This window comes from Sus scrofa, chromosome 6 (genome assembly GCF_054392235.1).
Source record: "Sus scrofa isolate SSC_HxYL_T2T_F1_AM1 chromosome 6, Sscrofa_HxYL_maternal_Yorkshire_Landrace_v2.0, whole genome shotgun sequence".
Classification (NCBI taxonomy): Eukaryota; Metazoa; Chordata; class Mammalia; order Artiodactyla; family Suidae; genus Sus; species Sus scrofa.
Window position 1 is genome coordinate 20028233 of NC_139388.1, and position 26915 is coordinate 20055147.

At 52.3% G+C, this 26915-nt stretch overlaps 4 protein-coding genes and 1 long non-coding RNA gene across 16 annotated transcripts; 4 read left to right on the top strand and 1 right to left on the bottom strand.

Annotated features, from left to right (window-relative positions):
- Positions 1 to 1675: 1675 nt before the first annotated feature.
- On the bottom strand, positions 1676 to 19017 carry LOC110260926 (uncharacterized). 9 transcript variants are annotated; one of them, XR_014805663.1, is made up of 5 exons: positions 18869 to 18999; positions 16648 to 16752; positions 8568 to 8669; positions 7017 to 7159; positions 1676 to 1753 (listed from the first exon to the last, which is right to left on the bottom strand). It is a non-coding gene; the product is annotated as an uncharacterized LOC110260926 (long non-coding RNA). The 9 variants fall into 9 exon arrangements; XR_014805660.1 differs by having other exon boundaries at positions 16648 to 17002; positions 18869 to 18987; XR_014805657.1 differs by having other exon boundaries at positions 1677 to 1838.
- On the top strand, positions 3657 to 4917 carry MT1D (metallothionein-1E). Its single transcript, NM_001444770.1, is given in 3 exon segments — positions 3657 to 3738; positions 4300 to 4365; positions 4694 to 4917. Coding segments are annotated over 3 exon segments (186 nt in total). The 5' UTR covers positions 3657 to 3710; the 3' UTR covers positions 4786 to 4917.
- LOC100739663 (metallothionein-1C) lies at positions 8568 to 10185 on the top strand. 2 transcript variants are annotated; one of them, NM_001444772.1, is given in 3 exon segments: positions 8568 to 8606; positions 9186 to 9251; positions 9954 to 10143. In NM_001444772.1, coding segments are annotated over 3 exon segments (186 nt in total). In that variant the 5' UTR covers positions 8568 to 8578; the 3' UTR covers positions 10046 to 10143.
- Positions 13448 to 20286, top strand: MT1E (metallothionein-1E-like). Of its 3 annotated transcripts, none has more exons than XM_084958510.1 (3): positions 13448 to 13542; positions 14142 to 14207; positions 20051 to 20286. In XM_084958510.1, the coding sequence occupies exons 1-3, from the start codon at positions 13515 to 13517 to the stop codon at positions 20140 to 20142; spliced, it is 186 nt and encodes a 61-aa protein (XP_084814636.1). In that variant the 5' UTR covers positions 13448 to 13514; the 3' UTR covers positions 20143 to 20286.
- A 4419-nt stretch (positions 20287 to 24705) lies between these two features.
- MT1A (metallothionein 1A) lies at positions 24706 to 26368 on the top strand. The gene is given in 3 exon segments (NM_001001266.2): positions 24706 to 24783; positions 25383 to 25448; positions 26137 to 26368. Coding segments are annotated over 3 exon segments (186 nt in total). The 5' UTR covers positions 24706 to 24755; the 3' UTR covers positions 26229 to 26368.
- Positions 26369 to 26915: the final 547 nt, after the last annotated feature.

The following is a 26915-nucleotide window of genomic DNA, read 5'->3' on the forward strand; positions in this document are numbered from 1 at the left end:
CCAGTGACCTGACAACCGCCACCCCTAACAGGTCTCTGTTGTGACTTGGCTCTGAATCTTTGCAAGTCCTTCCCTTGCTCAGGCTGAAATCTTTCCCTCCAAAGTCCTGCCCTTGGCAACGTGAAAGCGTGAAAGCGGCAAAGTGACAAGGGATTTGGAGGGAATTACCCAGTCATTTCCCATGGAGAGGGGGTGTGCCTGAGAATTGGTTCCAGATGAGTATTTCACATCTGCCTGGAAACAGTGTGGGGATGTTTATTAAGCAGGAGGCGCCCACAGTCTCGTAATTAATGCCAGCAATTAGTCCTCCAGGCTATTGGTACAGGGAATTGCTATTTGATGTAAAATAAAAGGGAAAGACACGTCACGTGGCCCAGGAGTCAGGCCCACGCTTGCCCACAGGTGCCCTGTGTGAAGAGGGGATTTCAGAAACCAGCCCGCGCTGACTGTGTGGGCCGCTCAATTCACCGCCTACTTTGCCACAAGTGGTATGACCTGTGAGAGTGCGTCGACATCTCGGAGTCTCCCCTTCTCCACTTGTTTGTGTTTTTTTGTTTTTCTTTTTAGGGCCACACCCACGGCCTACAGAAGGTCCCGGCTAGGGGTCAGATCAGAGCTGCAGCTGCTGGCCTGTGCCAGAGCCACAGCAATGAAGGATCCCAGCCTCGTCTGCGACCTAGACCACAGCTCAGCCCACTGAGCAAGGCCAGGGATTGAACCTGCGTCCATTTGTGAAAAGGAGAGTATATCTCTATGTGGGGATTAAAGGACAGTGTCCTGGCTCCTGGCTTAATAAGCAATGGCCATGACAATCATTATGTCCCCACTGGCTGTCGGGAGAGGGAATCCTTTCAGCTCCCAGCGAGCTCCTGGAGAAATGCTCACTGGTTTGGAAGCATTACTTTGGGTGGGAGGTTAAGGATAGGGACTGGAAATTTGCTGATCCGGTACCAAGGAAGTTTGAGTGACTTGCAATGAGCTCCCTGGGACAAGACACTGCCACAGCATTAGGAGAGACTCAGAAGACTTTCCCATGCTTTGTGTCATTTGAGCTGCACAGGAGCCAGTGAGAGAGTGACATGCAGGGGCTAGAGTGACTGTGCCAGTTCCAGAGAGGTTAAAGTCACACAGCTTGGAGGCCAGAGGTCTGATCCTCCACTACAGCTGAACGTACCCCCTGGCCACGGCTGGCAAATCATGATGGCACTGGATACTAAGTCCTGCCTCTCAGTATTCAGAGTTAGAAGGACCTTTTGAGATGGATCAATTGTGCTCCTGGCGTGACACATGGGAAACTGAATCCCAGAGAGGTCACAGAGCTATGCTGACTGCTTGCTCAGTGCTCTTCCACTGTTCCCTCTGTGCCAGGTGTTCAATGTCCTCACCTTTCATGTGATGGCATGGTGCCCCGGGGGGCGGGGGCAGGCACATTGCTGCTGTCTGCCTGCATGAATGCCAGTCCCACCTGTGTCACTTACAGCCACATGACATAACCTCTCTGTGGCTCAGTCTCTTCCACTTGTTAAAGGGCAAAATGAATGTATATGGCTCATGGGATTAAAGAGTTAATACATGTAAAGAACTCAGCATGGCCTGGTGAGTGGTCTTTAATGTTAGCTATTGGTTATTATTATTGTTATTATTATTATACATAACATATGGGGGTATTTATTTACCTTGAGGCAAAGAAGCAGTGCTGGTGTGCCTAGCTGTGTGTCCTGTGTTGTCCTCATCCACCACTTGAGCACGTGACCTGTGGTCCAAAAAGTCTTTCACATTTCTCACAAAACCGTGATCAGCACTGGAGATTTATAACCGTGCACACCACAGTCTGTGCCCTTATGGAAAAAACAGAAAGATACTTGCCATTTCTGCTACCATTTGCACCAGTATTTTACTGAACATGTTTCCTTTAAATGATTTATATGTTTTAAAAATATATTTGTATTAGTATTCTCCAGAGAAATACAACCAGAGAGAGATTTATTTTAAGAAACTGGCTTTTTTTTTTTTTAATTAAAAATCGGAATTCCCTGGTGGCTCAGTGGGTTAAGGATCAAATGCCTGCGGCTCGGGCTGCTCAGCATGCTGCAGGCCAGGGATCGAACCCACAACCTCATGGCTTCTAGTTGGATTCGTTAACCACTGAGCCACGACAGGAACTCCTTGAGTCTTATCCCATGAGGCTAGAGTAGTTGTTACTTCCTGCAACTCGCTCCAATAAGCATAACATCATCAAGGTAGTACCAGTGTGATGTCTTGCAGACTGAAAAGACAATCTAGGTCCCTGAGAACTAAATCATGACACAGGTCTGAAGCGTTGATAAGCTTGAGGCTTACCTCTGTTTAAAAGATTTCAAGCAGTACATTAATGTTGAAGATACTTCAAAGGAAAACTTTGGGTCAAAGGAAAAGCTTATCCTGGACTTTCTCCTTCCCTTGGGAAGCAGACTGGATTCAGATCCAATGACACCACTTCCTAGTTCTGTGACCCCAAGTGGGCTCATAAGTAATAGCATTCCTGGAGTTCCCATTGTGACTCAGCAGGATCCATGAGGTTGAGAGTTCGATCCCTGGCCCTGCACAGTGGGTTAAGGATCTGGCATTGCTGTGAGCTATGGTGTGGGTCACATATGTGGCTCGGATCCCAGGTTGCTGTGTCTGTGGTGTAGGCCAGCAGCTGCAGCTCCAATTTGACCCTTGCCTGGGAACTTCCATATACCTTGGGTGAGGCCCTAAAAAGAAAAGAAGAAAAAGTATTCCTCTTTCAGAGTCGTTGTGAGGGTTGAAAGATCAAAAAATGATTAACCCTCATACAAAATGCTGTGTAGTGGTCAGTAATAGTGAAAGGAAATGATTACTTTTCTTGATATATTATGTAACCTTAGATCTGCATGTCACCTAAAATGATTCCTCCCCTGGGAGCATTTTTTGCACAGCTTTCCTGGAGTGAGGTGGGCTGGCAGAGGGTGTGGAAAGTCTCTGGAGAGTTTTATACAAAGGACCCAGACAAACGTGCGCATACAGCCGGTCAAACTTAAAGAGTGGAGAAAGAATGGGAGCAGAGGCCAGTGTCTGCCTTGAAACTGAGACAAAACAAAAAAAAAACAAAAAACAGGGCCAAAGGCCTTCTAGGCGCAAGGCGGGGACAGGTACTGGGGGGCAAGGGTCACATCCACCATGGGTCTTTGCACACAACTCCCTCAGGTCTTTGCACAGCTCCCTTCAAACCAGGGACGTTAGTGTGGGCTGGGGTTGCACACGGGCTCTGGGAAAGGATGAAGCTGAGGACAATGGCACGGGGTGGGGGTGGAGGGCTGGGGTGGCAGAAATAGACAAGATACCCCCAGAAAGGTCGCAGCCTACCTCGGGAAAATTGGGGAGGGGCGGGCAGGAAGTCTGGGACACCTACAGCCGCCCGGCACACCGGCCATCCACGAGTTCTAGGGCCAAAGGGGCGGCCCGGGCGCTGCACACCTACCCAAGCCTTGCTCACGGAACCCTGCCTGCACCCGGGCGGGCGCACAGCCCGGCCCCGGGCGCTGCGGGCGGCGCGGTTCCGCCGGGCAGGTGCGAGGGGCGGGGCCTCTGCGCCCGGGCCGCCTCCTCCGGGTATAAACTGAATCGCGGGCTCCTCGGCCACAAGCCTCCCAAAGGACAAGTGCTTCTTCGCCACTTGCTTTGGACCTCCGGCCACACCTCGCCTCCAAATGGACCCCAACTGCTCCTGCTCCACTGGTAAGGGACCCCGGGCCCTGGCACTGCGGATGCCCCTTCCCCTAAACCAAGAAGTGTCCCTGGGTTTGGAGGAGGGTGTATTTTGAACTTGAGCTGAGGTGGATTTCTTTAGTGAGCTCCAAATGAGCTTTCTCCCTCGACAGTTTCACAAACAGAAACCCTGAGGCTCACGGCTCTCCTGCCCGCATTGTCCGGGAGATGACGGGCTTCTGGGTCTGCCACCGTGCTCTCTGCAGGCCTCTGAGTTGCCTATGCTGGGTGGGAGCAGGGGACACTGCGTTCTCTGGGCTCAAACAGAAGGTCCTGGCCGCCAGACCCAGGCGTCCTGCACCGGCTCTGGAGCCTGGGGCCATCGCTCTGGGGTAAATAGGAGGCAGTGCACAGCCCTTTACACAGAAGGTAGGGGGTGGGGGGACTTGACTCTTCTTTGTGGGGCAGGAGTTCCCAGCGCTGGGCTCTGCACCCAGGAGGAGGATGCAGGGAGGGACTGCTGACCATCTGCTGTGGCCCCTGGGTCCTACCGCTGTCTCCTGCTCACTGCTGTCTCTCCCTTGCTGGCAGGTGGCTCCTGCAGCTGCGCAGGCTCCTGCACGTGCAAAGCCTGCAGATGCACCTCCTGCAAGAAGAGTGAGTGCGGGGCCATCGCTGGGTGTCTGGGGGATGCCACCAGGGTGAGGGAGTGTACAGCCCTAGGGGGCTAGTCTTCCTTTGCCCCTCGGCACCTGTCACAGCTGCTTCTGACTTTCCACCTTGTCCTGGACTTAGGTGGGGCACGGAAGCCATTTCCTAGTGGAACCCAAACCCCAAAGGTCCTCCCAATTGTCTTGGAACAGAGCATGTTCTTCTCCACCAAGGGTCCCTTGGATTTGAGGGCTGTGGCCTGGCTGCTGTTGGGCAAGGAGGTGCCTGGGAAAAAAATCATTTCCGGCATCTATTTTTCCCCATCTCTCCTCAGGCTGCTGCTCCTGCTGCCCTGTGGGTTGTGCCAAGTGTGCCAAGGGCTGCGTCTGCAAAGGGGCATCAGATAAGTGTAGCTGCTGTGCCTGATGTCGGGGAGCACCTGCCCCAAGATGAAAATGGAGGAATGTGGGCCAACCTGCATTTTTACACGACCCTGACTCGATTGCTACATTCCCTTCCTATGAAATATGTGAATGATAATAAAAGTTGCTGACACTACTCTGACTCGGCTTTCTTTTCTGTGCACTGGGAATAAGGATATTTGTGCCATCCAGGGCTGGTGGAGGAGACTGGATGAGAAGTGCAGAGACTCGGATCCTGGGACAAAATGTTAGTCCCTAATAAGCTGAGTGCCTTGAAAAAAAACACACTCCTTCACTGAGTTCATCTTCTGTAAAATAGAAGAGCATCAGGCCAGATGATATGAAGGTGTTGGGCAGATACAAGGTCCCCTCTGTTCTCATGTCAAAGGTTGGTGGCACAGCAAGGGTTGGTGACTTCTCAGTGCTTCATTTTCCACTCTCTGAAAACCCTGGATAACTTCAGTTTCTCATAGATTTTAGGCTTGGTGGACCCTAAAGAAGTTGGAATCAAAACCCTAGTTACCTGATCCCTACCTGAGAGTCTCAAACTCCCTGCACGGAGAGCCTGGTGTGAATTTTCTAGATTTTTTTTTTTTTTTTTTTTTTTTTTGTCTTTTTAGGGCCACACCCATGGCATATGGAGGTTCCCAGGCTAGGATTCAAATTGGAGCTGTAGCCACTGGCCTACACAACACAACCACAGCAATGCCAGATCTGAGCCACATCTTCTACCTACACCACAGCTCATGGCAACGCCAGATCCTTAACCCACTGAGCAAAGCTAGGGATCGAACCTCTGTCCTCATGAATATGAGTCAGATTCTTTTCCTCTGAGCCACGACAGGAACTCCTAGCTGGGGTTTTTATTTTCTATCCTCACAAACCTAAACTTTGGTAAAATAAAATTGAGTTATTAAGAAAAATTCAAAAGAACACAATATACAAAACCCAATTTTTTTCCTTCTTTCTTTCTTTTTTTCTAGGGCCACACCTGCAGCATATGGAAGTTCCCAGGCTAGGGGCCAAATCAGAACTATAGCTGCCAGCCTATGCCACAGCCACAGCAATGCCAGATCCGAGCCTCATCTGCAAACTACATAGCCGCTCACAACAACACTGGATCCTTAACCCATTGAGTGGGGCCAGAGATCAAACATGAGTCCTCATGTATACTAGTCAGGTTCGTTACACTAAGCCACAACAGGAACTCTCTAAAACCCAACTTTTGATTCAACAAATTTAAATGAGTACACAAGAAATGCAGTAACCTGGGAAAAATTAAATTTAAAAACTACACATTTGTTCACCTGAAACTAACACAGTATTGTAAATCAACTATAATTCCATTAAAAAGAAACCACACAGGGAGTTCCCATCGTGGTTCAGTGGTTAACAAATCCGACTAGGAACCATGAGGTTGCGGGTTCGATCCCTGGCCTTGCTCAGTGGGTTAAGGATCTGGTGTTGCCGTGAGCTGTGGTGTAGGTCACAGACGCAGCTCGAATCCCGCATTGCTGTGCTGTGGCTGTGGTGTAGGCCGGTGGCTACAGCTCTGATTAGACCCCTAGCCTGGGAACCTCCATGTGCCACGGGAGCAGCCCTAGAAAAGGCAAAAAGACAAAAAAAAAAAAAAAAAGAAAAAGAAAAAGAAACCACACATTCATCAAAGGTGTGCACTGAACACTGAAACGACTTTGCAAATGGCCCATAATGGAAACACACACACCTGGAGTAGCACTGCCCCTCCCCCCATGCCCACAGGGCATATCAGTCTTGGCTTGCCCAGTGCCCATAATGGGACACCCACCACCCCTGAGATCTCCCTGTGGTGAGTTGGCTCTGAATCTTTGGAAGTTCCTTCAGGTCAGGCTGAACTGGTGTCTTCAAAATCTACTTGAAACCAGGAAAGTGATCAGGAACTCAGAGGTAACACCAAACCATTTCCCAACATGAGGGAGAGGACCTGGGGACTGGTTCCAGCTGAAAGACTCCGTGTCTGCCTGAGCAGGGTGAGGGCAGTGGTTAACGAATCTGACTAGGAACCATGAGGTTGCAGGTTCGATACCTGGCAGTTATGAAACTGTGTGGTGTTTATTAAGCGAGAGTGAGGCACTGAGTGACTTGTAATAATGGCAATGGCCAGACCCCCTGAGAATTTTGGGAGGGATTTGCTATGGAATGTAAAGTCAAAGAGAAAGACAAGTCACATGGCCCAAGAGACAGGACCACACTTACCCACAGGTGCCCTATGTGAAGAGGGGATTTCGGGAGCCAGCCTGTGAGCGCATGTTGGTATCAAGCAGTCCTGGTTCACAGATCAGTATGGCACTGCCTGCTGCAAATTGTGAATGAGTCGCTCAACTCTGAGTCTCCGTTTCCTACAAAAAGGAGATTATATCTTTATGTAGTATTAAGTGAGAGCTGCCTGGGCCTCACTAGAACTTAATAAATAGTGTTCACAGTGACTTTTCAGGGAATGAATCGTGTTGAACCCCAACAAGCTCTTGGGGAAAGGCTAATCCTTGTCTCGCAATCATTACTGTGAGTGGAAGGTTAGAGTTTGATTGGAAAGTCACTGATCTGATGCGGGGAGAGTGTGGATGACCTGCAACTGCCCCTCTAGGATCAGATGCCGCCACAGCGTTTGCGCAGACGAAGTACCGCCCACCGTTCATGTCATTTGATCTACACTGAACTAGTAACAGACCGAGCTTGCAGGGGCTGGAGTGATTGTGCCAATCACACAGATTTTTAAGCCACCTGCCCCGGTGCATGGTGCACACAGATCAGATTCAGAGGTCTGAACCTAGACTACAGCTGCCTCCTTGCCAAAGATGACCGATTAGGATGTCACTGAAGGTTGAATCCTGCCTCTCATTATTCAGAACTGGAAAGGTCCTCGGAAACAGTCCAGATGTGCTCCTGGCTGGACCAACAGGTAGGAGTGTGAAGACCAGCAAAGTCACAGAGCTATGCCAAGGATCTGACTGCCAGCCCAGTGCTCTTCCCACTGTTGAATATGGAAAGGCAAATATCCACTTGTCTTGCTTTGATATTTAATGCCATCCACCCACTCAGCCCTGGAGAACAGAAGGATGGAAGGCAGAGGCTTGTGTTCACAGCGGTGCTGTTAGGGAGAAACGTCAGAGAAACGCTGCCTAAGGACCATCCTGGAGACGAGGACAGGGGGTGGGGGGATTGGTGGTGGAGGTCACATCTGCCACTCATCTCTGCACACAACTCTCAGGCTCCAGCCATACCTGGGAGGACGGGAGCACAAGCTTGGGGTTGCACACGGGTTCCAGGAAAGGGCAAACCTGAGGACAACAGTGGGGGGTAGGGGGTGGGGCACAAGGGTTGGCGGGGGTGGAGGGTGGTGTCAGGGGTGGTGGGGAAGGCAGCGAGAATGAGGGGGCTTAATTCCCAGAAAACCTGGGAACCCCTTTGGCTACTGACCTCTGGGAGAAAAGGGAAGGGTGGGGCAGGGAGGTGGGACGCTGCGTACCTCCTAGCAAACAGTCCCTCCAGGCGAAAAGGCACCAAACATAGCCCTCCATGTGCACCAGGTCCCAGGTGCATTAGGAGAATCTGACGCTCAGCCTGGGGCTTTGCTCACTGCAAGTGGACGAGATTCACCTGGCCCGTGCAAGGCGGGAGCGAGGCCTCTGTGCGCCCCCGGCTGCCTCCTCTGGGCATAAACCCAGCACGCGGACCCCTGGGCTCCAACATGCCTCCCACCAAGGAAGTCAGTCTGCTTAACTGCTTGCTTTGGACTTCCCAGCTCACCTCATCTCCGCATGGACCCCACCTGCTCCTGCTCCCCTGGTAAAGGACCTTGGCTTTGAGCCTTAGGATGCCCCATCTCTGGCACAGGATGACGTGGGGTCCCTGGGGTGAGAGAAGGGAGGACTGTGTGAGCTCAAATAGACTCCTGTCCTTGGTCCAGGGCTTTCTTCCTAGACAACGTCCTGGAAGTATGTCCAGTCTCCATTTAGCTCTATTTCAAATTTGGGGGCACTGAGGCTCCAGGCTAACCTTTTGCAGATCACCCAGCAGGTCACATCTAGACTGAGACGCAGTGCTCTGAAGAGATCTTGGAGCTACAGGACTTGGTGGGAGAAGGGGACATTGCCTCGTTGGAGTTCAGCCCTTAAGGTGCTGGCCCCCAGCTCCAGTCAGCCTGGCCTGGGTCTGGAGCCTGGGACTTGCCTGTGGAGGAAATCGGAGGGGACCTACCTTTCTGCTCCAGAAGAGAGAAGCTGGGGCTTCTGCATATGCCTGAGTGGGGCAGGAGTTCCCAGGGCTGGGCCCCAACAGAGCAGAAGGGGGAGGGAGGCATTGCTGACATCTGCTGTGGCCCCTGGGTCCCGCTCCTGCTCACTGCTGTCTCTCCCTTGCTGGCAGGCGGCTCCTGCAGCTGCGCAGGCTCCTGCACGTGCAAAGCCTGCAGATGCACCTCCTGCAAGAAGAGTGAGTGTGGGGCCTTCCCTGGGGGTCTGGGGTCTGGGCTGAGTCAGAGGAGGGAGCCCTGAGCTGAGCAGGCAGGAGCAAGACAGTGACCAAACTTCCTGGCATCCCCTTCATTAGGAAGTGAGTCAGGATCCTGACTAGAAGCACCTTGGACATGATTGGCACCCAACCTCTCATTCTAGAACAGGGAGACTGAGGCCCATACAGGTTACCACAAAGCAAACCCACCTGACACTAGAACTATTTCTCTGCCTGGTGATGCTGCTTTCCTAATATTCTCTGGGGCAGAAGTGCTTTACGGCCATGAACTAGTGACCATGTGTGGCTTCTCTGACCTGGCGCAGCCCTTTCCTGTGAAGGTGGCCCAGAGCTTCCCTGCCTGTACTGGGAGCTGTTCTGTCTGGGGTTTGCCTCCACCTTGGTCTTGAAGACTTTCCTCACTTCATCGATGGCTCTGGGGGCTGGCTTTTTCCTGTCCCCGGAGGCCCCGTCACTGTCTCTCCAGGGCTCTGCCCTGTCCTGGGCTCAGATGGAGCAGGCAGCCTTTACCTGGAGTCTGAGGGCACTTTTCTCAGGACACAGCACCTCATCCTCAAGTCAGGGTGCCCTGGGCCTGGGGACAGCTTGTGCCAGGCCTGCAGATGGGAAGGGCGGTTTCCCATAAAGTGTCCTCTGACTCTCACTCTGCCCTTTCTTCCCCAGACTGCTGCTCCTGCTGCCCCGCGGGCTGTGCCAGGTGTGCCCAGGGCTGCATCTGCAAAGGGGCCTCGGACAAGTGCAGCTGCTGTGCCTGAAGTCTGGGGAGACCCTGCCCCAGATGTAAATAGAGCAACTTGGACAAACTTGTATTTTGCTATTTTTCACACGCGCTGACTTCATGCTACATCCCTTTTTCTGTGAAATATGTGAGTTGTAATAAAAGTTGTCGATTTCATTCTGGCTGTTTTGGTTTGCATAAAACCAAGAGAGGGACTAGGGATTTAGAGGGAATAGGCTAGCCATTTCCCAGCGAGAGGCAGTGTACCTGAAAGTTGCTTCCAGATAGGGTTAGGGTTGCTTCCAGATAGAATACAGCAGGGTGATGGCTGTTCTGCATTTTGGACGGTGTGGGGGTGTTTGTAGACAGGAATGAGGCATGCAGGGGCTTACAATATATTAAAACAGTTTCTCTCCCTGGCTATTTATTTATTTTGCTTTTTAGGGCCACACCTAAGGCATATGGAGGTTCCCAGGCTAGGAACTACAGCCATCAGCCTATGCCACAGCGACAGCCACAGCCACAGCAACGCAGGATCCGAGCCGGGTCTGCGACCTATACCACAGCTCACAACAACACAGGATCCTTAACCCACTGAGCGAGGCCTGGGATCGAATCCACATCCTCATGGTAACTAGTCAGATTCGTTTCCACTATGCCACAAAGGGAAGTCCTCCCTGGCTATTTTTAGAGGGAATTGCTATCTGGTGTTCAGTCAAAGAGAAAGAGGAATTGCATGGCCCCGCGGTCATGTCCACACTTGCCCACAGGGTTCCCGTGTGAAGAGGGGTTTGCAGAAGCCAGATGGTGTCGAGTGCATGGGTTGGAATGTCAAGCATCCTGGTTCATAGTCATCTTGTCATTTCCTGGCCATGTGATGTGGGCAGGTCCACGCTACTTTCTTAGCCTTCATTTCCTCATTTGTATGAAGCAGCTTATACATCAATGTGGAGGGTTAGATGAGGATGTGGCTGCTCCTAGCTAGGGCTTCAATAGTGGCCACTATTCTGACAGTATCCAAGATATTTGTGGGGACAGAATTCCCACAAAGCTCCAGGATAAAGGCTCATTGGTTGGAAGCATTACTTTGGGCAGTGGCTAGAGATGGATTGAAGCCTTGCTGATCAAGTGCCAGGGGCTGTGTGGTGGACCTGCAGAGCCCCCAGGATAAGATGCAACACTATTTTGGACAGACAAAAGCTTTTCCTTCACTGCAAATCCTTTGAGCTGCACAGGAACCAGTGAATGAGGAAACATGCAACAGCCTGAATGATTGTGCCATCTTCCAGAGAGGTTAAGTAACCTGACCAAGGTCACACAGCCCACAGTCATAGGTCAGAACCTACACCAGCACTATCTCACTTCTTGGCCACAGGTGGCTGATTATGTCACTGGATGTTACACCTGTCTTCCCTTATTCAGAGCTGAAAGGGTCCAGGTCGTCTGAGATAGTCCAGTTGTGTTCCTGGCTAGACAGATAGATGGGAGCCTGAAGCCCAAAGAGGTCACAGAGCTACACAGCGGGATCTACCTGCCTGCTCAGTGTTCTTCCCGCTGCTACCTCTGTGCCAGGTGTTCAGTGTTCTCATCTTTCATGTGATGTTGTGGTGCCCAGTGCTGGGTGAGGGCCGGGTGCTGCAGTCAGCCTGCAGGAGTGCCACTCCTACCTGTGTCACTCATAGCCACGTGATATCACCTCCCTGTGGCTCAGTCTCCTCTGTTTGTAAGGGCAAAATAATTGTGTCTGGCTTTTAGGATTAAAGAATAGAATACATTCAAAGAACTTAGAATGAAGCCTGGCACACAGTAATCTATAATATTATCTAATTATAATTATTATGGGTCAAAGCATAGAATGTATTTTTCTACTTCCAATCAGTAAGCCAGGGCTGGTATGCTAGCTGTGTGTCCTTTGCTGTTCTCAAAAAGCATTTGAGCATGTGACCAGTTGTCCTGAGAGGTTTATCTGCCTCTTCCCACAAAAAGTGGCTGGCAATAGGGATATCGAGTCATGAGCAAGACAGCACGGCTCCTACTAACATATACAGGAGGATCCTGCCATTTCTGCTGTCTCCTGCACCAAGATTTCACTTAATATTTTATATATATATTATATATACACACATATATATACTATATAATATATTATAAATATATAAATATATTATATCACACACACACACACAAGTTCACTTATATGAAAAGCAAACTCTTAACCACTACTGAATATGGAAAGCAGTGCACTTCTAGACATAGATGGTAGCCACAGAAAACATTTGTATGTATTCCTTTTCTACCACTTTGTCACTGCCAGGATTGAGCAAACTCAGTAGAGGGGTGCTAAAGACACAGCTCTGGGCCAAAGGCAACTGTCACTGACTTTTTGCCTTGGGAAGTGACAGGACTCAGATCCAGGGCACCACTTCCAGGCACTGTGACCTTGGGTCAGTAGCCCCCTACTGCTCTATGTAATTCTGCCTTTAGGAAACTGGTTCCTAAAGAAGATTTCCCTGTAGTGTCCTGTTAGAATTGAAAGAGCGGCAGTGATTAAAGAAGCCTTGGCACAGACTCCAAGGTATGGGATTGTCAGGAAGACTCAAAGGGAAACATCCACGTGTCTGGCTTTGTTATTTAAGGCCAGGTCCACCTGTCACCTACCCTGATGCCTTCACACACACACCCCGGGAGGGGACATCCCATGCTTTGGGAACCTCCATCCTGGAGTGGACCTGACCAGCTACGCTGAGGGAAACCACTGGCAAATGCAGGCAAAGCAGACCCTGGGGAAATGTGCCCATTCACCTGCTCAGCCGCCCAGAGGGGAAGGAGGGACCACAGGCAGGGGCGTGTGTTCACAGCCTTGCTGTTCCAGGTGAAACCTTAGAGAACCGCTGCCTCAAGACCACGCTGGGGACCAGGACAGCGCAGGTTGGGGAGGGGTAGGTGGCGGAGGTCACATCCACCACCCATCTCTGCGCACAACTCCAAGCTCCAGCCAAGCATGGGACGTGCGCGCGAGGCTGCCGAGGCTGCCGTTGCGCACGGGCTTCGGGAAAGGGCGAACCTCAGGGCAGAGTTGCGGGGGCTGGGGGTGGGGACGATGGCGAGGACACGGGGGCTGGGTTCCCAGAAGATCGGGGAACACTGGCGTTTGCCGACCTCGCGGAGAGCTGGGGAGGGGCGGGCAGGGAGGCTGGGGCGCTGCTTGCCGCGCGGCACGAAGTCCCTCCCCGCTGCGGGCGCCGAGGGGGAGGCCGGCGCGGTGCGCACGGAGCCCGGCCGCCTTCCCGGAACCGTGCGCTCTGCCCTGAGGTTTGCTCACCGCCCAGGACCCGGCGCTGCGGGCGGGGATGAGCCGGGCGAGGGCAAGTGGGCGGGGCAGCCTCTGCGCCCGGGCCGCCTCCTGGGGTATAAACCTGAGCACGCGGGCGCCTACACTGCAAGGCGCCTCCTACTGGACCAGTGAATCCGCGTTGCTCTCTGCTTGGTCTCACCTGCCTCCACACATGGACCCCAACTGCTCCTGCCCCACAGGTAAGAGTTGGCTGGCTTCGAGCCTCCGGATGCCCCATCCCAGGCACAGGACGTGGGGTCCTTGGGGTGAGAGAAAGGGGAATTGTGAGTGGGAGCACAGGTGGACTCCTGTCATTATTCCAGGCCTTTTTTCCTAGCCACGGTCCTGGGGGGCATTTCCAGTCTCCTTTTGCCTCTGTTTTAAGTTTGGGGGTACTGAGGCTACAGGCCGCCCTTCTTGATGTTACCCAGCAAATCAAGGGACATTTGGGTTTGACTCTATGCTCTTTCCAGGCCTCAGAGCTGCCAAGGCTTGGTGGGAGGAAGGGACATTGCCTCATTGGGGTTTGGCTCATAAGGTGCTGGCCCCCAGCCCCAGTCAGCCTGGAGTCAGCCCCAGTCAGGTCTGGAGCCCGGGACCTGCCTGTGGAGGAAGTCAGGAGGGGACCTACCATCCAACACCAGAAGAGAGAAGCTGGGGCTTCTGCATATGCCTGAGTGGGGCAGGAGCTCCCAGGGCTGGGCCCTGACAGAGCAGGAGGGGGAGGGAGGCATTGCTGACATCTGCTGTGGCCCCTGGGTCCCGCTCCTGCTCACTGCTGTCTCTCCCTTGCTGGCAGGTGGCTCCTGCAGCTGCGCAGGCTCCTGCACATGCAAAGCCTGCAGATGCACCTCCTGCAAGAAGAGTGAGTGTGGGGCCTTCCCTGGGGGTCTGGGGTCTGGGCTGAGTCAGAGGAGGGAGCCCTGAGCTCAGCAGGCAGGAGCAGGATAGTGACCAAACTTCCTGGCGTCCCCTTCCTCAGGAGTGGTTCCTGGCGACACGTGCTATGACTCTCACTCTGCCCTTTCTTCCCCAGGCTGCTGCTCCTGCTGCCCCGCGGGCTGTGCCAAGTGTGCCCAGGGCTGCATCTGCAAAGGAGCCTCGGACAAGTGCAGCTGCTGTGCCTGATGTCGGGGAGACCCTGTCCCAGAAATCAATAGAACAACATAGACAAACCTGCATTTTAATATTTTCCATACAAGCTGACCTCATGCTACATCCCTTTTTCTATGAAATATGTGAGTTGTAATAAATGTTGTCGATTTCACTCTGGCTCTGTTTTCCTTTATTTTTCTTGGACAAAGAGACTTCATGTCTATGAGGACTGGGGTGAGAACTGGGCTAACAATACACAGATCTGGTTTCTGCACCAAAGATTAGCTCCTAACACACTGAGTGCCTTAAGTAAGTCAGGCTACCTCTCTGAGCTTCAGTTCTCAGTTCAAAATGAAAGCATCGTCCAGATGACATAAGGACATTGGTCAGGCAATTGTTCCCCCCCTCCTCTCAATACGTGTATTGATGGCACAGAAACTTCTGTTTTCCTTTTCATTCCCTGGGATCCCTGCCAAACTCAGTCCTCAGTAATGTGAGCATCAAAAGTACTCAGAGGTGATGGAATCCAAGTCCCCACCTGTCTGACTTCTACAAAGGGCTTGCTTCTAAAACACTGTGCAGGGACTTCTTATTTTCTATCAGTTTTAAAGTTTGGTAAATACAATGAATTGCTAAGGAAATTATGTTAAGGGCACCATATACAAAGCTCATTTTTAGATTCCATACAAATGAAATTAATATATGAAGAACAAATTTTAAATTAGAGATTTTTGTGTGTGTGTCTTTCCTAGGGCCGCACCCACGGCATATCCCAGGCTAGGGGTCTAATCAGAGCTACACCTGCCGGCCTACACCACAGCCACAGCAACGTGGGATGCGAGCCGCGTCTGCAACCTACACCACAGCTCACGGCAATGCCGGATCCTTAACCCACTGAGCAAGGCCAGGGATCGAACCTGCCACCTCATGGTTCCCAGTCGGATTCATTAACCACTGAGCCACGACGGGAACTCCTAAATTAGAGATTTTTATATGCTGCATATTTGTTCCTTGAAGGCATGTAGGAGCCCTAGAAACACTTCACAAATATCCCGCTGTGACAACACACACCCTGAATAGCCCTAACCCCTGGATTCACATAGGGAACATAACACTTGACCTGCCCAATGCCACTGACAGGACACCTGCTTTCCCTGAGAGTTCTCTGTGGTGACTTGGCTGTGACTTTTTGGAAGTTCCTTCCAAGTCAAGTCGAAATCAGCTCTTCCAACATCCCATCTTAGGCTACTTGAAACCAGCAAAGTGGAGTTCGCTGGCGGCCTAGTGGTTATGATTAGGCACGTTCACTGCTGCAGCCAAGTTCAATCCCTGTCTGGGAAATGGGATCCCATATCAAGCTGCTACATTTCAGGGCCCCCTCCACCCCCCAAAAATGCAAAGCTACTGGGAATTTCACAGCCACTTCTCAGCAAGAGAAAGTGTATCCGAGACAGTGGTTCAGATGAAGGACTCATGTTTTCCTCTGCAGGGAGATGGTTTTTCTGCAGTTTGGAGGGTGTGCTGGTGTTTATTAGGCAGATAGGTGGGCTGAGAGAATTGTAGCAGATTCCAAGTGTTTGCCCCCTGGCTGGCTGTGGAGGGAACTGCTAGTGGATGTGCCATCAAAGAGAAAGAGGGGTCACGTGGCTCCGAGGTCAGGACCAAGACTGCCTCCAGGTGCCCTGTGTGAAGAGGGGCTTTAAGGGGGCAGCCTGTGCTGACTGCATGGGCTTGGGTGTCAGGCATCTGGGGTCCCAGCCGCCTTGCCACTTCGTGACCTGGGTGAGTCACTGACACTCTCTACTTTCCATGTCCTCCTTTCTGTAAAGGAGAGTCCATTTCCACGTGAGGGATGAAGTGAGAGGGGGGCCTGGCTCCTAACAGGGCTTCCTGATCAGTGGCCATTATGGTCACTCCCTGCACACTGACACCCCTGCACAGAGAATTCGTTGAGCTCCCAACAAGCTCCTGGAGAAAGGCTCATTGATTTTTAAGCATGTCAACGGAAGTGTGGGTGGCCTGTATAAGCCCTTTGGGACACAGGGTGCCACAGCATTTGGACAAACACAGAAGCCCTTCCTACCCTTCATGTCACTGCCACAAGCAGTGAGACAGTGAACATGCAGGGGCCGCACTGGCAGGTTCGGCAACCTGCCTAACGTCACACAGCTCATTGTCAGAGGTCCGAACCTACCCCAGAGCTGTCTTACCTCCTGGCCACAGGATGCTCAGGATGATGTCACAGGATGCTGACTCATGCTTCTGTTTATTCAGACCTGGAAGCATTCTTCGAGATAGTCCAGTTGTGCTCCTGGCTGGACAGATGGGAGTCTGAGGCCCAGAGAGGTCATAGAGCGTCACAGAGGAATCTGCCTGCCTGCTCAGTGCTCTTCCCGCTGCTGCCTCTGTGCCAGGTGTTCAGTATCCTCATCTTTCATGTGATGTTATGGTGCCCAGTGCTGGATGAGGGCTGGGTGCTGCAGTCAGCCTGCAGGAGTGCCACTCCCCCTAGTGTCACTTATAACCATGTGGTATCACCTCTCTGTGGCTCAGTCTCCTCCACTGCTGTAAAAAGTAAAATAATACCATCTGCCTCTTAGGTTTAAAGAATTTGGAGTTCCCGTTGTGGCGCAGTGGTTAACGAATCCGACTAGGAACCATGAGGTTGCGGGTTCGGTCCCTGCCCTTGCTCAGTGGGTTAACGATCCGGCATTGCCGTGAGCTGTGGTGTAGGTTGCAGACGCAGCTCGGATCCCTCGTTGCTGTGGCTCTGGCATAGGCCGATGGCTACAGCTCCGATTAGACCCCTAGCCTGGGGAGCGGCCCAAAGAAATAGCAAAAAGACAAATAAATAAATAAATAAATAAATAAATAAATAATTTAATACATGCAAAGAACAGGGAAATATATCTGGCACATAGTCAGTAATCTATATGATTAGCTACTTACTAATTTTAAAAATTCTATCTTATGACTACACCCATAGCATATGGAAGTTCCTGGACCAGGGATTGAATCTGAGCCCCAGCTGAGACCTACGTTGCAGGTGCAGCAATGCTGGATCCTTTAAACCACTGGGCCAGGCCAGGGATGGACCCATGCCTTTGCCAGCACATGAGCCACTGCAGTTGGTTTCTTAACACACTCAGCCATGGCAGGAACTCCTGTTTACTCCTCTTTACTATTGTTTTTAGCGTAAGACACATTTTTCTGCTTCCAGACATTAGGCAAGGGTAGTATGTTAAGTCTGTGTCCTGTCTTGCCCAGTGTGAGCACATGACCAGTTCCTCTGAGAGGTTTATCCTCTCTTCTGCCAAAGAGGGACTGACGCTGCAGATACAAAGCCATGAGCCAGACAGTCTGCGTCCTCCCAAGAAGCATAGAAAGATCCTGCCATTTCTGCTGGCCCCTGCACCAGGATTTCCTTACAATTTATTTTCAAAGATTCCTTCTTTCTTAAAAATATTATATAAAAGGACATCACTTAACCAATACTGAAAAAGAGTCTGATTACTTCCAGACATAGAAGGTGGCTATAAAATCATATATATACTATTTCTATCACTTTGTGGTCACTCCAAAGATCGAACTAATGCAGTAGAGAGGTGCTGAAGACACAGCCCGGGGGCGAAAGGAAGCTTTATCAGTGATATTCTCTTTCACTTGGGACGTGTCACTGCCTAAAAACAAAACTGGTCACCACTTCCCAGTGCTGTGACCCTGGCTTAGCAGCCTCCTTGCACCCTATGTAGTTTTGCCTCTGGGAAAAGGGCCCAACTAGTATTTCCCTGTAGTGTCCAGTTAGAATTCAAAGAGCCAAGTGATCTAACAAGATCTGACACAGACAGCAGTATGTAATTGTGAGGAAAACCCAAAGGGAAACATCCGCTTGTCTTGCTTTGTTATTTAATGCCAGGTCTGCCTGTCAGCTGCAAGGATCCCTTCCCTGGGGCGGGGGGGGGGGGGGGGGGGAATCCCATAATTAGGGAGCCTCCACTCAGGAGCAGTGGCCCCGACAGGCTGAGGACAATCAGGGGAAAGTTTAAACAACGGAGCATCCGGACCAGCCTGTCATCACCCGGACAGGAAAGGAGACTGGGCATTAGGAACAAATACAGGCTGAAGCCAGCGTTGCTGGCATTGCTGTTACAAGAGTCACGACAGGAAATACGCTGCCAAAGATCCACGGTGAGGACCTGGACAGGCCAGGTCAGCTGAGGGAAATGTTTCTGACGGTCACATCCGCCACAGTCGCTGACACAAATCTCTGGCTCCAGTCAGGCCAGGCCAAGAGCGGGAGGCAGAGGCTGTAAACAGGTTCGGGCAGAGCGAACCCGAGGAGCGCGGCTCGGGGGCGGGGGGCGGGGGTGGGGAAGACGCCAAGGACACAGCTGGGTTCCTGGAAAACCGGGGACCAGGGTGGCTACTGACCTCGGGAAAACGGGGAAGGGGCGGGGTGGGCCAGGCACACAGTCCCGCCGTTTCAGCCGGCACCAAAGCGTGCGCTCAGCCCGCTGCGTTGCTCACGGCCGGGAGCCGTCGCTGCGGGCGGGGATCCGCGGGGCAGGACCGAGAAGGGGGCGGTGTCGATAAGGGGGCGGGACTTCTGCGCCCGGGTCGCCTCCCGGGCGGGGGGGTGGCGGAGTGTAAACCGAGCACGCGGGCTGCTAGGCTCCAATCCGCCTCCCACAGGACCAGTAGGTCTGCGTTGCTTCTTGCTTTGGACCTCAGGCCTCACCTCGCCTCTACTTGGACCCCAACTGCTCCTGCTCCGCTAGTACGAGTCCTCTGGCTTCAAGCCTCTGGATGCCCCATCCCAGGCACAGGACGTGGGGTCCCTGGAGTTAGAAAAGGGAGCATTGCGGGAGTGAGCACAGGTGGACTCCTGTCCTTGGACCAGGGCTTTCCTCCTAGACAAAGTCCTGGAAGTATGTCAACTCTCCATCTGGCTCTGTTTTAAGTTTGGGGGTACTGAGGCTACAGGCCGCCCTTCTTGATGTTACCCAGCAAATCAAGGGACATTTGGGTTTGACTCTATGCTCTTTCCAGGCCTCAGAGCTGCCAAGGCTTGGTGGGAGGAGGGGACATTGCTTCGTTGGGGTTTGGCTCATAAGGTGCTGGCCCTCAGCCCCAGTCAGGTCTGGAGCCTGGGACCTGCCTGTGGAGGAAGTCAGGAGGGGACCTACCATCCAACACCAGAAGAGAGAAGCTGGGGCTTCTGCATGTGCCTGAGTGGGGCAGGAGCTCCCAGGGCTGGGCCCTGACAGAGCAGGAGGGGGAGGGAGGCATTGCTGACATCTGCTGTGGCCCCTGAGTCCCGCTCCTGCTCACTGCTGTCTCTCCCTTGCTGGCAGGCGGCTCCTGCAGCTGTGCAGGCTCCTGCACGTGCAAAGCCTGCAGATGCACCTCCTGCAAGAAGAGTGAGTGTGGGGCCTTCCCTGGGGGTCTGGGGGCCTGGGGCCTGGGGTCTGGAGTCTGGGCTGAGTCAGAGGAGGGAGCCCTGAGCTCAGCAGGCAGGAGCAGGATAGTGACCAAACTTCCTGGCGTCCCCTTCCTCAGGAGTGGTTCCTGGCGACACATGCTGTGACTCTCACTCTGCCCTTTCTTCCCCAGGCTGCTGCTCCTGCTGCCCCGCGGGCTGTGCCAAGTGTGCCCAGGCCTGCATCTGCAAAGGAGCCTCGGACAAGTGCAGCTGCTGTGCCTGATGTCGGGGAGACCCTGTCCCAGAAATCAATAGAGCAACATAGACAAACCTGCATTTTAATATTTTCCATACAAGCTGACCTCATGCTACATCCCTTTTTCTACGAAATATTTGAGTTATAATAAAACTCAAATATTCATTTTCATTCTGGCTCTTTTTTCCTTTTTTTTTTTTTTTTTTTTTGGATAAAAAGACTTCATGTTTTTAGGACTAGGGTGTGGTATTGGGCAGAAAGAACAGACTCCTGGTTTCTGTACCAAAGATTAGCTGCTAACACACTGAAAGCCTTAAGTAGGTCAGGTTAGCTCTCTGAGCTCCAATTTCTCAGTTCAAAATGAAAGCATCGTCCAGATGACATCAAGACATCGGGCAGGCACTGGCTCCCCTCGCTTCTCATTATGAGTACTGATGGTGCAGAAACTTCTCAGTTTTCCTTTTCATTCCCTGGTATTCCTGCCAAACTCAGTCCTCAGTGATGTGAACTTCATAAGGACCCAGAGGGGATGGAATCCAAATCCCCACTTGTTTGATTTCTACAAAGGGCTTGCTTTTAAAGCAGGGACTTGTACTATGCAGGGAGCTATTCTTATTCTCTATCACAGTTTTAAACTTTGGTAAAGAAAATGAATTGTTGGAGTTCCGGTTGTGGCTCAGCGGTAGCAAGCCTGACTAGTATCCACGAGAACGCAGGTTTGATCCTTGGCCTTGCTCACTGGGTGAAGGACCAGGCGTTGCTGTGAGCTGTAGTGTAGGTTGCAGATGCAGCTCAGATCTCACATTGCTGTGGCTGTGGTGCAGGCCGGCGCCTGTACCTCCAGTTCCACACCTAGCCTGGGAACTTCCATATGTCACAGGTGTAGCCCTAAAAAAAGAAAAGGAATCGCTAAGGAAATGTGTTACAGATGCAATATACAAAGTCCATTTTTAGATTCCACACAAATAATTACATTAGTACATGAGGAACAAATTAAAGAGATTAATACATGATCCATATGTATTTGTTGATTATGCAGGAGCCCTAGAAATATTTGACAAATGCCCCATTGTGACAACACACGCCTGGAGTATATCTGTTCCTCCATCTGCACAGGGACATACCCTTGGCTGCTCAGTGCCTCTGACAGCTCCCTTGGTGACTTGGCTATGAATCTTTGGAAGTTCCTCCCTAGGTCAGGCTGAAATCAGCCCTTCCTTCAAAATTCAGCCCTTGGGTACTTGAGACCAGCCAAGAGATTGGAATCTCCCAGCCATTTCTCAGTGAGAGGGGGTGTACCTGAGACAGCGGTCCAGATGAAGGACTCATGTTTTCCTCTGCAGGGTGATGGTTTTTCTGCAGTTTGGAGGGTGTGCTGGTGTTTATTAGGCAGATAGGTGGGCTGAGTGAATTGCAACATATTCCAAGTGTTTGTCCCCCTGGCTGGCTGTGGAGGGAACTGCTAGTGGATGTGCCATCAAAGAGAAAGAGGGGTCACGTGGCTCCGAGGTCAGGACCAAGACTGCCTCCAGGTGCCCTGTGTGAAGAGGGGCTTTAAGGGGGCAGCCTGTGCTAACTGCATGGGTTTGGGTGTCAGGCACCCAGGGTCCCTGACCTGGATGAGTCACTGACACTCTCTACTTTCCATGTCCTCCTTTCCATGTCCTCACGTTTCTGTAAACGTGAGGGATGAAGTGAGAGGGGGGCCTGGCTCCTAACAGGGCTTCCTGATCAGTGGCCATTATGGTCACTCCCTGCACACTGACACCCCTGCACAGAGAATTCTTTGAGCTCCCAACAAGCTCCTGGAGAAAGGCTCAATGATTTTTAAGCATGGCTGAGTGGAGACAGAGATGACATTGGAACCTTGTTGATCCAATGTCAAGGGAAGTGCAGATGACTCTCATAAGCCCTTGGGACACATGATGCCATAGTATTTGGACAAACACAGAAGCGTTTCCCGCCCTTCATGTCATCTGGTCTCCCACGACCAGTGAGAGAGTGAACATGTACAGAGGGCACTGATTATGCATTCTTCCAGAGAGGTTCAGCAACCTGCCCAAGGTCACACAGCTCATTGTCAGAGGTCTGAACCTACGCCCGGCCACTGGGGCTCACTATGATGTCACAGGATGCTGACTCATGCCTCTCCTTATCCAGAGCTGGAAGGGTCCTTTGAGTCAAGCCAGTTGTGCTCCTGGCTGGACAGATAGATGGAGTCTGAGGCCCAGAGAGGTCACAGAGCTACGCAGAAGATCTGCCTGCTCAGTGTTCTTTTCGCTGCTGCCTCTGTGCCAGGTGTTCAGTGTCCTCATCCTTCATGTGATGTCATGGTGCCCAGTGCTGGGGGAGGGCAGGATGCTGCAGTCAGCCTGCAGGAGTGCCACGCCCACCTGTGCCATTTATAGCCATGTGATGTCACCTTTCTATGGCCTAGTCCCCTGGGTTGTAAAATGGCAAAACAATAGTGTCTGGCTATGTAATAATTTAATACCTGCAATAAATTTAGAATTAGGAATTTAATATGGTTTAAGAATTGAATAGATGTACCAAACTCAGAATGAAGCCTGGCATACAGTGAGTAATCTATATATTAGCTGTTGCTTTATTATTATCGTTCGCATCGTTGGAGATATTTTCCTACCTCCAAACCAATAAGGCAGGACTGTGTGTCTTGTGTCGTCCTCATCAACTCCTTGAGCATGTGCCATTGCACTGAGGGGTATCCTGTTTCCCACGAAAGAGGAGCTGGCACTAGGGATATACAACCACGATCAGGTCTCCCAGTGTCCTCCAAACAGATGAGGGATGATGCCTGCAATTTCCGCTGCCACCTGCACCACGATCATATACATATAAATGATTTTATTTATATAAAATGAATCTCCTGACCACTACTGAATCTGAGAATCAGTTTACTTCTAGTCATAGAGGGCAGCCACAAGAACACATAAATATATGTTCCTTTTCTACCACTTTTGTCATAGCCAGGATTGAGGAAACGCAGTAGAGAGGTGCTGAAGACACAGCTCTGGACCAAAGGCAGGCTTTACTAGTGACATTCTCTTTCAGTTGAGAAGTGCCAATGCCAAAACACAGAACTGGGTCACCTATTCCAAGTGTTGCGGAAACCGCAAAGACCGTGGCAGTGGAAGGAGACAAACGGCACTTGGAGATGTGGAAAAGCAAGGTTTATTCAGCACCGGTGCCGGCTCAGAGGAGTCACCTCCAGAGTCTGAGCACCAGGTCTTTGTTCTCAGCAACTTTTATACATTACAAGGTCTTGATTTTCCCATGTAAGCATCCCCGGGACCTTCCCCCTTCCCCAAGCAGACAGTGTTCCTCCCTAAGAAACTCAGCCAGCAAGGTTACAGAAGCGGAACTGATAAGCGATGCTGGGTACATGATTAGCAGGGCTGCTGGCTTAGACACTGGGTACATAGTTGCTACATTATTATAAGAAGGATGGCATGAGGCCAGCATAGCTGGAAAGGATTGCAGCTACCCTTTTAACCAAGGGGGGTGTTGTTCTTCAGTTAAAACTTATTTCACAAGCACTGTGACACTGAGTCAGCAGCCTCCTTGTACTGTACGCAGTTTTGTCTCTGGGAAAAGGACTCTCAACTAGTACCTCCCTGTAGTGTCCTGTTAGAATTGAAAGAGCGGCAGTGATTAAAGAAGCCTTGGCACAGACTCCAAGATATGGGATTGTCAGGAAGCCCCAAAGGGAAACATCCACGGGTCTGGCTTTGTTATTTAAGGCCAGGTCCGCCTGTCACCTACCCTGATGCCTTCACCCTCCCCCGGGGAGGGGGGACATCCCATGCTTTGGGAACCTCCATCCTGGAGTGGACCTGACCAGCTACGCTGAGGGAAACCACTGGCAAATGTAGGCAAAGCAGACCCTGGGGAAATGTGCCCATTCACCTGCTCAGCCGCCCAGAGGGGAAGGAGGGACCACAGGCAGGGGCGTGTGTTCACAGCCTTGCTGTTCCAGGTGAAACCTTAGAGAACCGCTGCCTCAAGACCACGCTGGGGACCAGGACAGCGCAGGTTGGGGAAGGGGGGGCGGGGAAGGTGGCGAAGGTCACATCCACCACCCATCTCTGCGCACAACTCCAAGCTCCAGCCAAGCTTGGGACGTGCGCGCGAGGCTGCCAAGGCTGCCGTTGCGCACGGGCTTCGGGAAAGGGCGAACCTCAGGGCAGAGTTGCGGGGGCTGGGGGTGGGGACGATGGCGAGGACACGGGGGCTGGGTTCCCAGAAGATCGGGGAACACTGGCGTTTGCCGACCTCGCGGAGAGCTGGGGAGGGGCGGGCAGGGAGGCTGGGGCGCTGCTTGCCGCGCGGCGCGAAGTCCCTCCCCGCTGGGGGCGCCGAGGGGGAGGCCGGCGCGGTGCGCACGGAGCCCGGCCGCCTTCCCGGAACCGTGCGCTCTGCCCTGAGGTTTGCTCACCGCCCAGGACCCGGCGCTGCGGGCGGGGATGTGCCGGGCGAGGGCAAGTGGGCGGGGCAGCCTCTGCGCCCGGGCCGCCTCCTGGGGTATAAACCTGAGCACGCGGGCGCCTACACTGCAAGGCGCCTCCTACTGGACCAGTGAATCCGCGTTGCTCTCTGCTTGGTCTCACCTGCCTCCACTCATGGACCCCAACTGCTCCTGCCCCACAGGTAAGAGTTGGCTGGCTTCGAGCCTCCGGATGCCCCATCCCAGGCACAGGACGTGGGGTCCTTGGGGTGAGAGAAAGGGGAATTGTGAGTGGGAGCACAGGTGGACTCCTGTCATTATTCCAGGCCTTTTTTCCTAGCCACGGTCCTGGGGGGCATTTCCAGTCTCCTTTTGCCTCTGTTTTAAGTTTGGGGGTACTGAGGCTACAGGCCGCCCTTCTTGATGTTACCCAGCAAATCAAGGGACATTTGGGTTTGACTCTATGCTCTTTCCAGGCCTCAGAGCTGCCAAGGCTTGGTGGGAGGAAGGGACATTGCCTCCTTGGGTTTCGGCTCATAAGGTGCTGGCCCTCAGCCCCAATCAGCCTGGAGTCAGCCCCAGTCAGGTCTGGAGCCTGGGACCTGCCTGTGGAGGAAGTCAGGAGGGGACCTACCATCCAACACCCGAAGAGAGAAGCTGGGGCTTCTGCATGTGCCTGAGTGGGGCAGGAGCTCCCAGGGCTGGGCCCTGACAGAGCAGGAGGGGGAGGGAGGCATTGCTGACATCTGCTGTGGCTCCTGGGTCCCGCTCCTGCTCACTGCTGTCTCTCCCTTGCTGGCAGGCGGCTCCTGCAGCTGCGCAGGCTCCTGCACGTGCAAAGCCTGCAGATGCACCTCCTGCAAGAAGAGTGAGTGTGGGGCCTTCCCTGGGGGTCTGGGGGCCTGGGGCCTGGAGTCTGGGGTCTGGGCTGAGTCAGAGGAGGGAGCCCTGAGCTCAGCAGGCAGGAGCAGGACTGTGACCCTATGTCCGATCCCTTAGCACCTGAATTGGAGTCAGATGTGAAGGAGCCGTAAGGATGATTGTGTCCCAACCTCTCATTCTAAAAGTGTAAACTGAGTCCAGGTTGGTTACCAAGTATTGTCATAGATGAAGTCCAGCCCAGAACCTAGGTCCTCTGTGTCCCTATGCAGCTTTCTGTAGCCTCCAGTGTCCTGAGCACTTTATACTTGAACTTAGTGACAAGGTGCAGTTCCTCTGAACTGTGGATGGAGTCTTTTGCTGTAGACGCAGCCCCCAGCAGCCCTCCCACGCACCAAGCAACTCTGTAAGGGTTTTGCCCCCTCATCTGGAGGACTTTGTTGTTCCCTTGATTGACTGAAAGCCCTGTCACTGTCTCTCCAAGACTGCTCTGACCTGGGCTCAGATGGAGCAGGCAGCCTTTACCTGGAGTCTGAGGGCACTTTTCTCAGGACACAGCACTCATCCTCAAGTCAGGGTGCCCTGAGCCTGGGGACAGCTTGTGCCAGGCCTACAGATGGGAAGGGCAATTCCCCATAAAGTGTCCTCTGACTCTCACTCTGCCCTTTCTTCCCCAGGCTGCTGCTCCTGCTGCCCCGCGGGCTGTGCCAGGTGTGCCCAGGGCTGCATCTGCAAAGGGGCCTCGGACAAGTGCAGCTGCTGTGCCTGAAGTCTGGGGAGACCCTGCCCCAGATGTAAATAGAGCAACTTGGACAAACTTGTATTTTGCTATTTTTCACATGCACTGACTTCATGCTACATCCCTTTTTCTGTGAAATATGTGAGTTGTAATAAAAGTTGTCAATTTCATTCTGGCTCTGTTTTCCTTTATTTGTCTTGAGCAGGAGACTTCATGTCCATTAGGACTAGGGTGGAGTATTGGGCAGGAAGAACAGACCCCTGGTTTCTGCAGCAAAGATTAGCTCCTAACACACTGAGAGCCTTAAGCAAGTCAGGTTAGCTGAGTTTCAGTTTCTCAGATCCAAAGGAAAGCCTCCTATACATGGCATAATGGCATCAGGCACATAGAGGTCTCCACTGTCTTCACGATAAATGTTGGTGGCAGAGAAGCGTCTCAGTTTCTCATGTTCATTCCGTGGGCATCTCCCGGCCACCTTCAGTCCTCCGTGCTGCGTGCCCAGGGCTGCATCTGCAAAGGGCCACATGACCAGTGCAGCTGCTGGGCCTGATGTAGGGGAGACCCTGCCCCAGATGTAAATGGAACAGTGGGAACAGACCTGCATTTTTAAAAATACTCAATTTGACCCGATGCTTCTTTCCTTTTTCTATGAAATCACTGAATGACAATAAACTCACCTAGGTTCCTCTTGCTTCAAATGCCTCCTGATGTGTTGGA

What these genes read in the sequence shown, in the direction of transcription:
- MT1E (XM_084958510.1), top strand. Translation starts at nt 13,515, where the DNA reads ATGGACCCCAACTGCTCCTGCCCCACAG. An exon ending in CAACTGCTCCTGCCCCACAG is followed by an intron (nt 13,543 to 14,141) that starts GTAAGAGTTGGC and finishes CCTTGCTGGCAG; the next exon opens with GTGGCTCCTGCAGCTGCGCA. An exon ending in ATGCACCTCCTGCAAGAAGA is followed by an intron (nt 14,208 to 20,050) that starts GTGAGTGTGGGG and finishes TTTCTTCCCCAG; the next exon opens with GCTGCTGCTCCTGCTGCCCC.
- LOC100739663 (XM_084958501.1), top strand. Translation starts at nt 9,056, where the DNA reads ATGCCTGAGTGGGGCAGGAGTTCCCAGGGCTGGGCCCCAACAGAGCAG. An exon ending in ATGCACCTCCTGCAAGAAGA is followed by an intron (nt 9,252 to 9,953) that starts GTGAGTGTGGGG and finishes TTTCTTCCCCAG; the next exon opens with ACTGCTGCTCCTGCTGCCCC.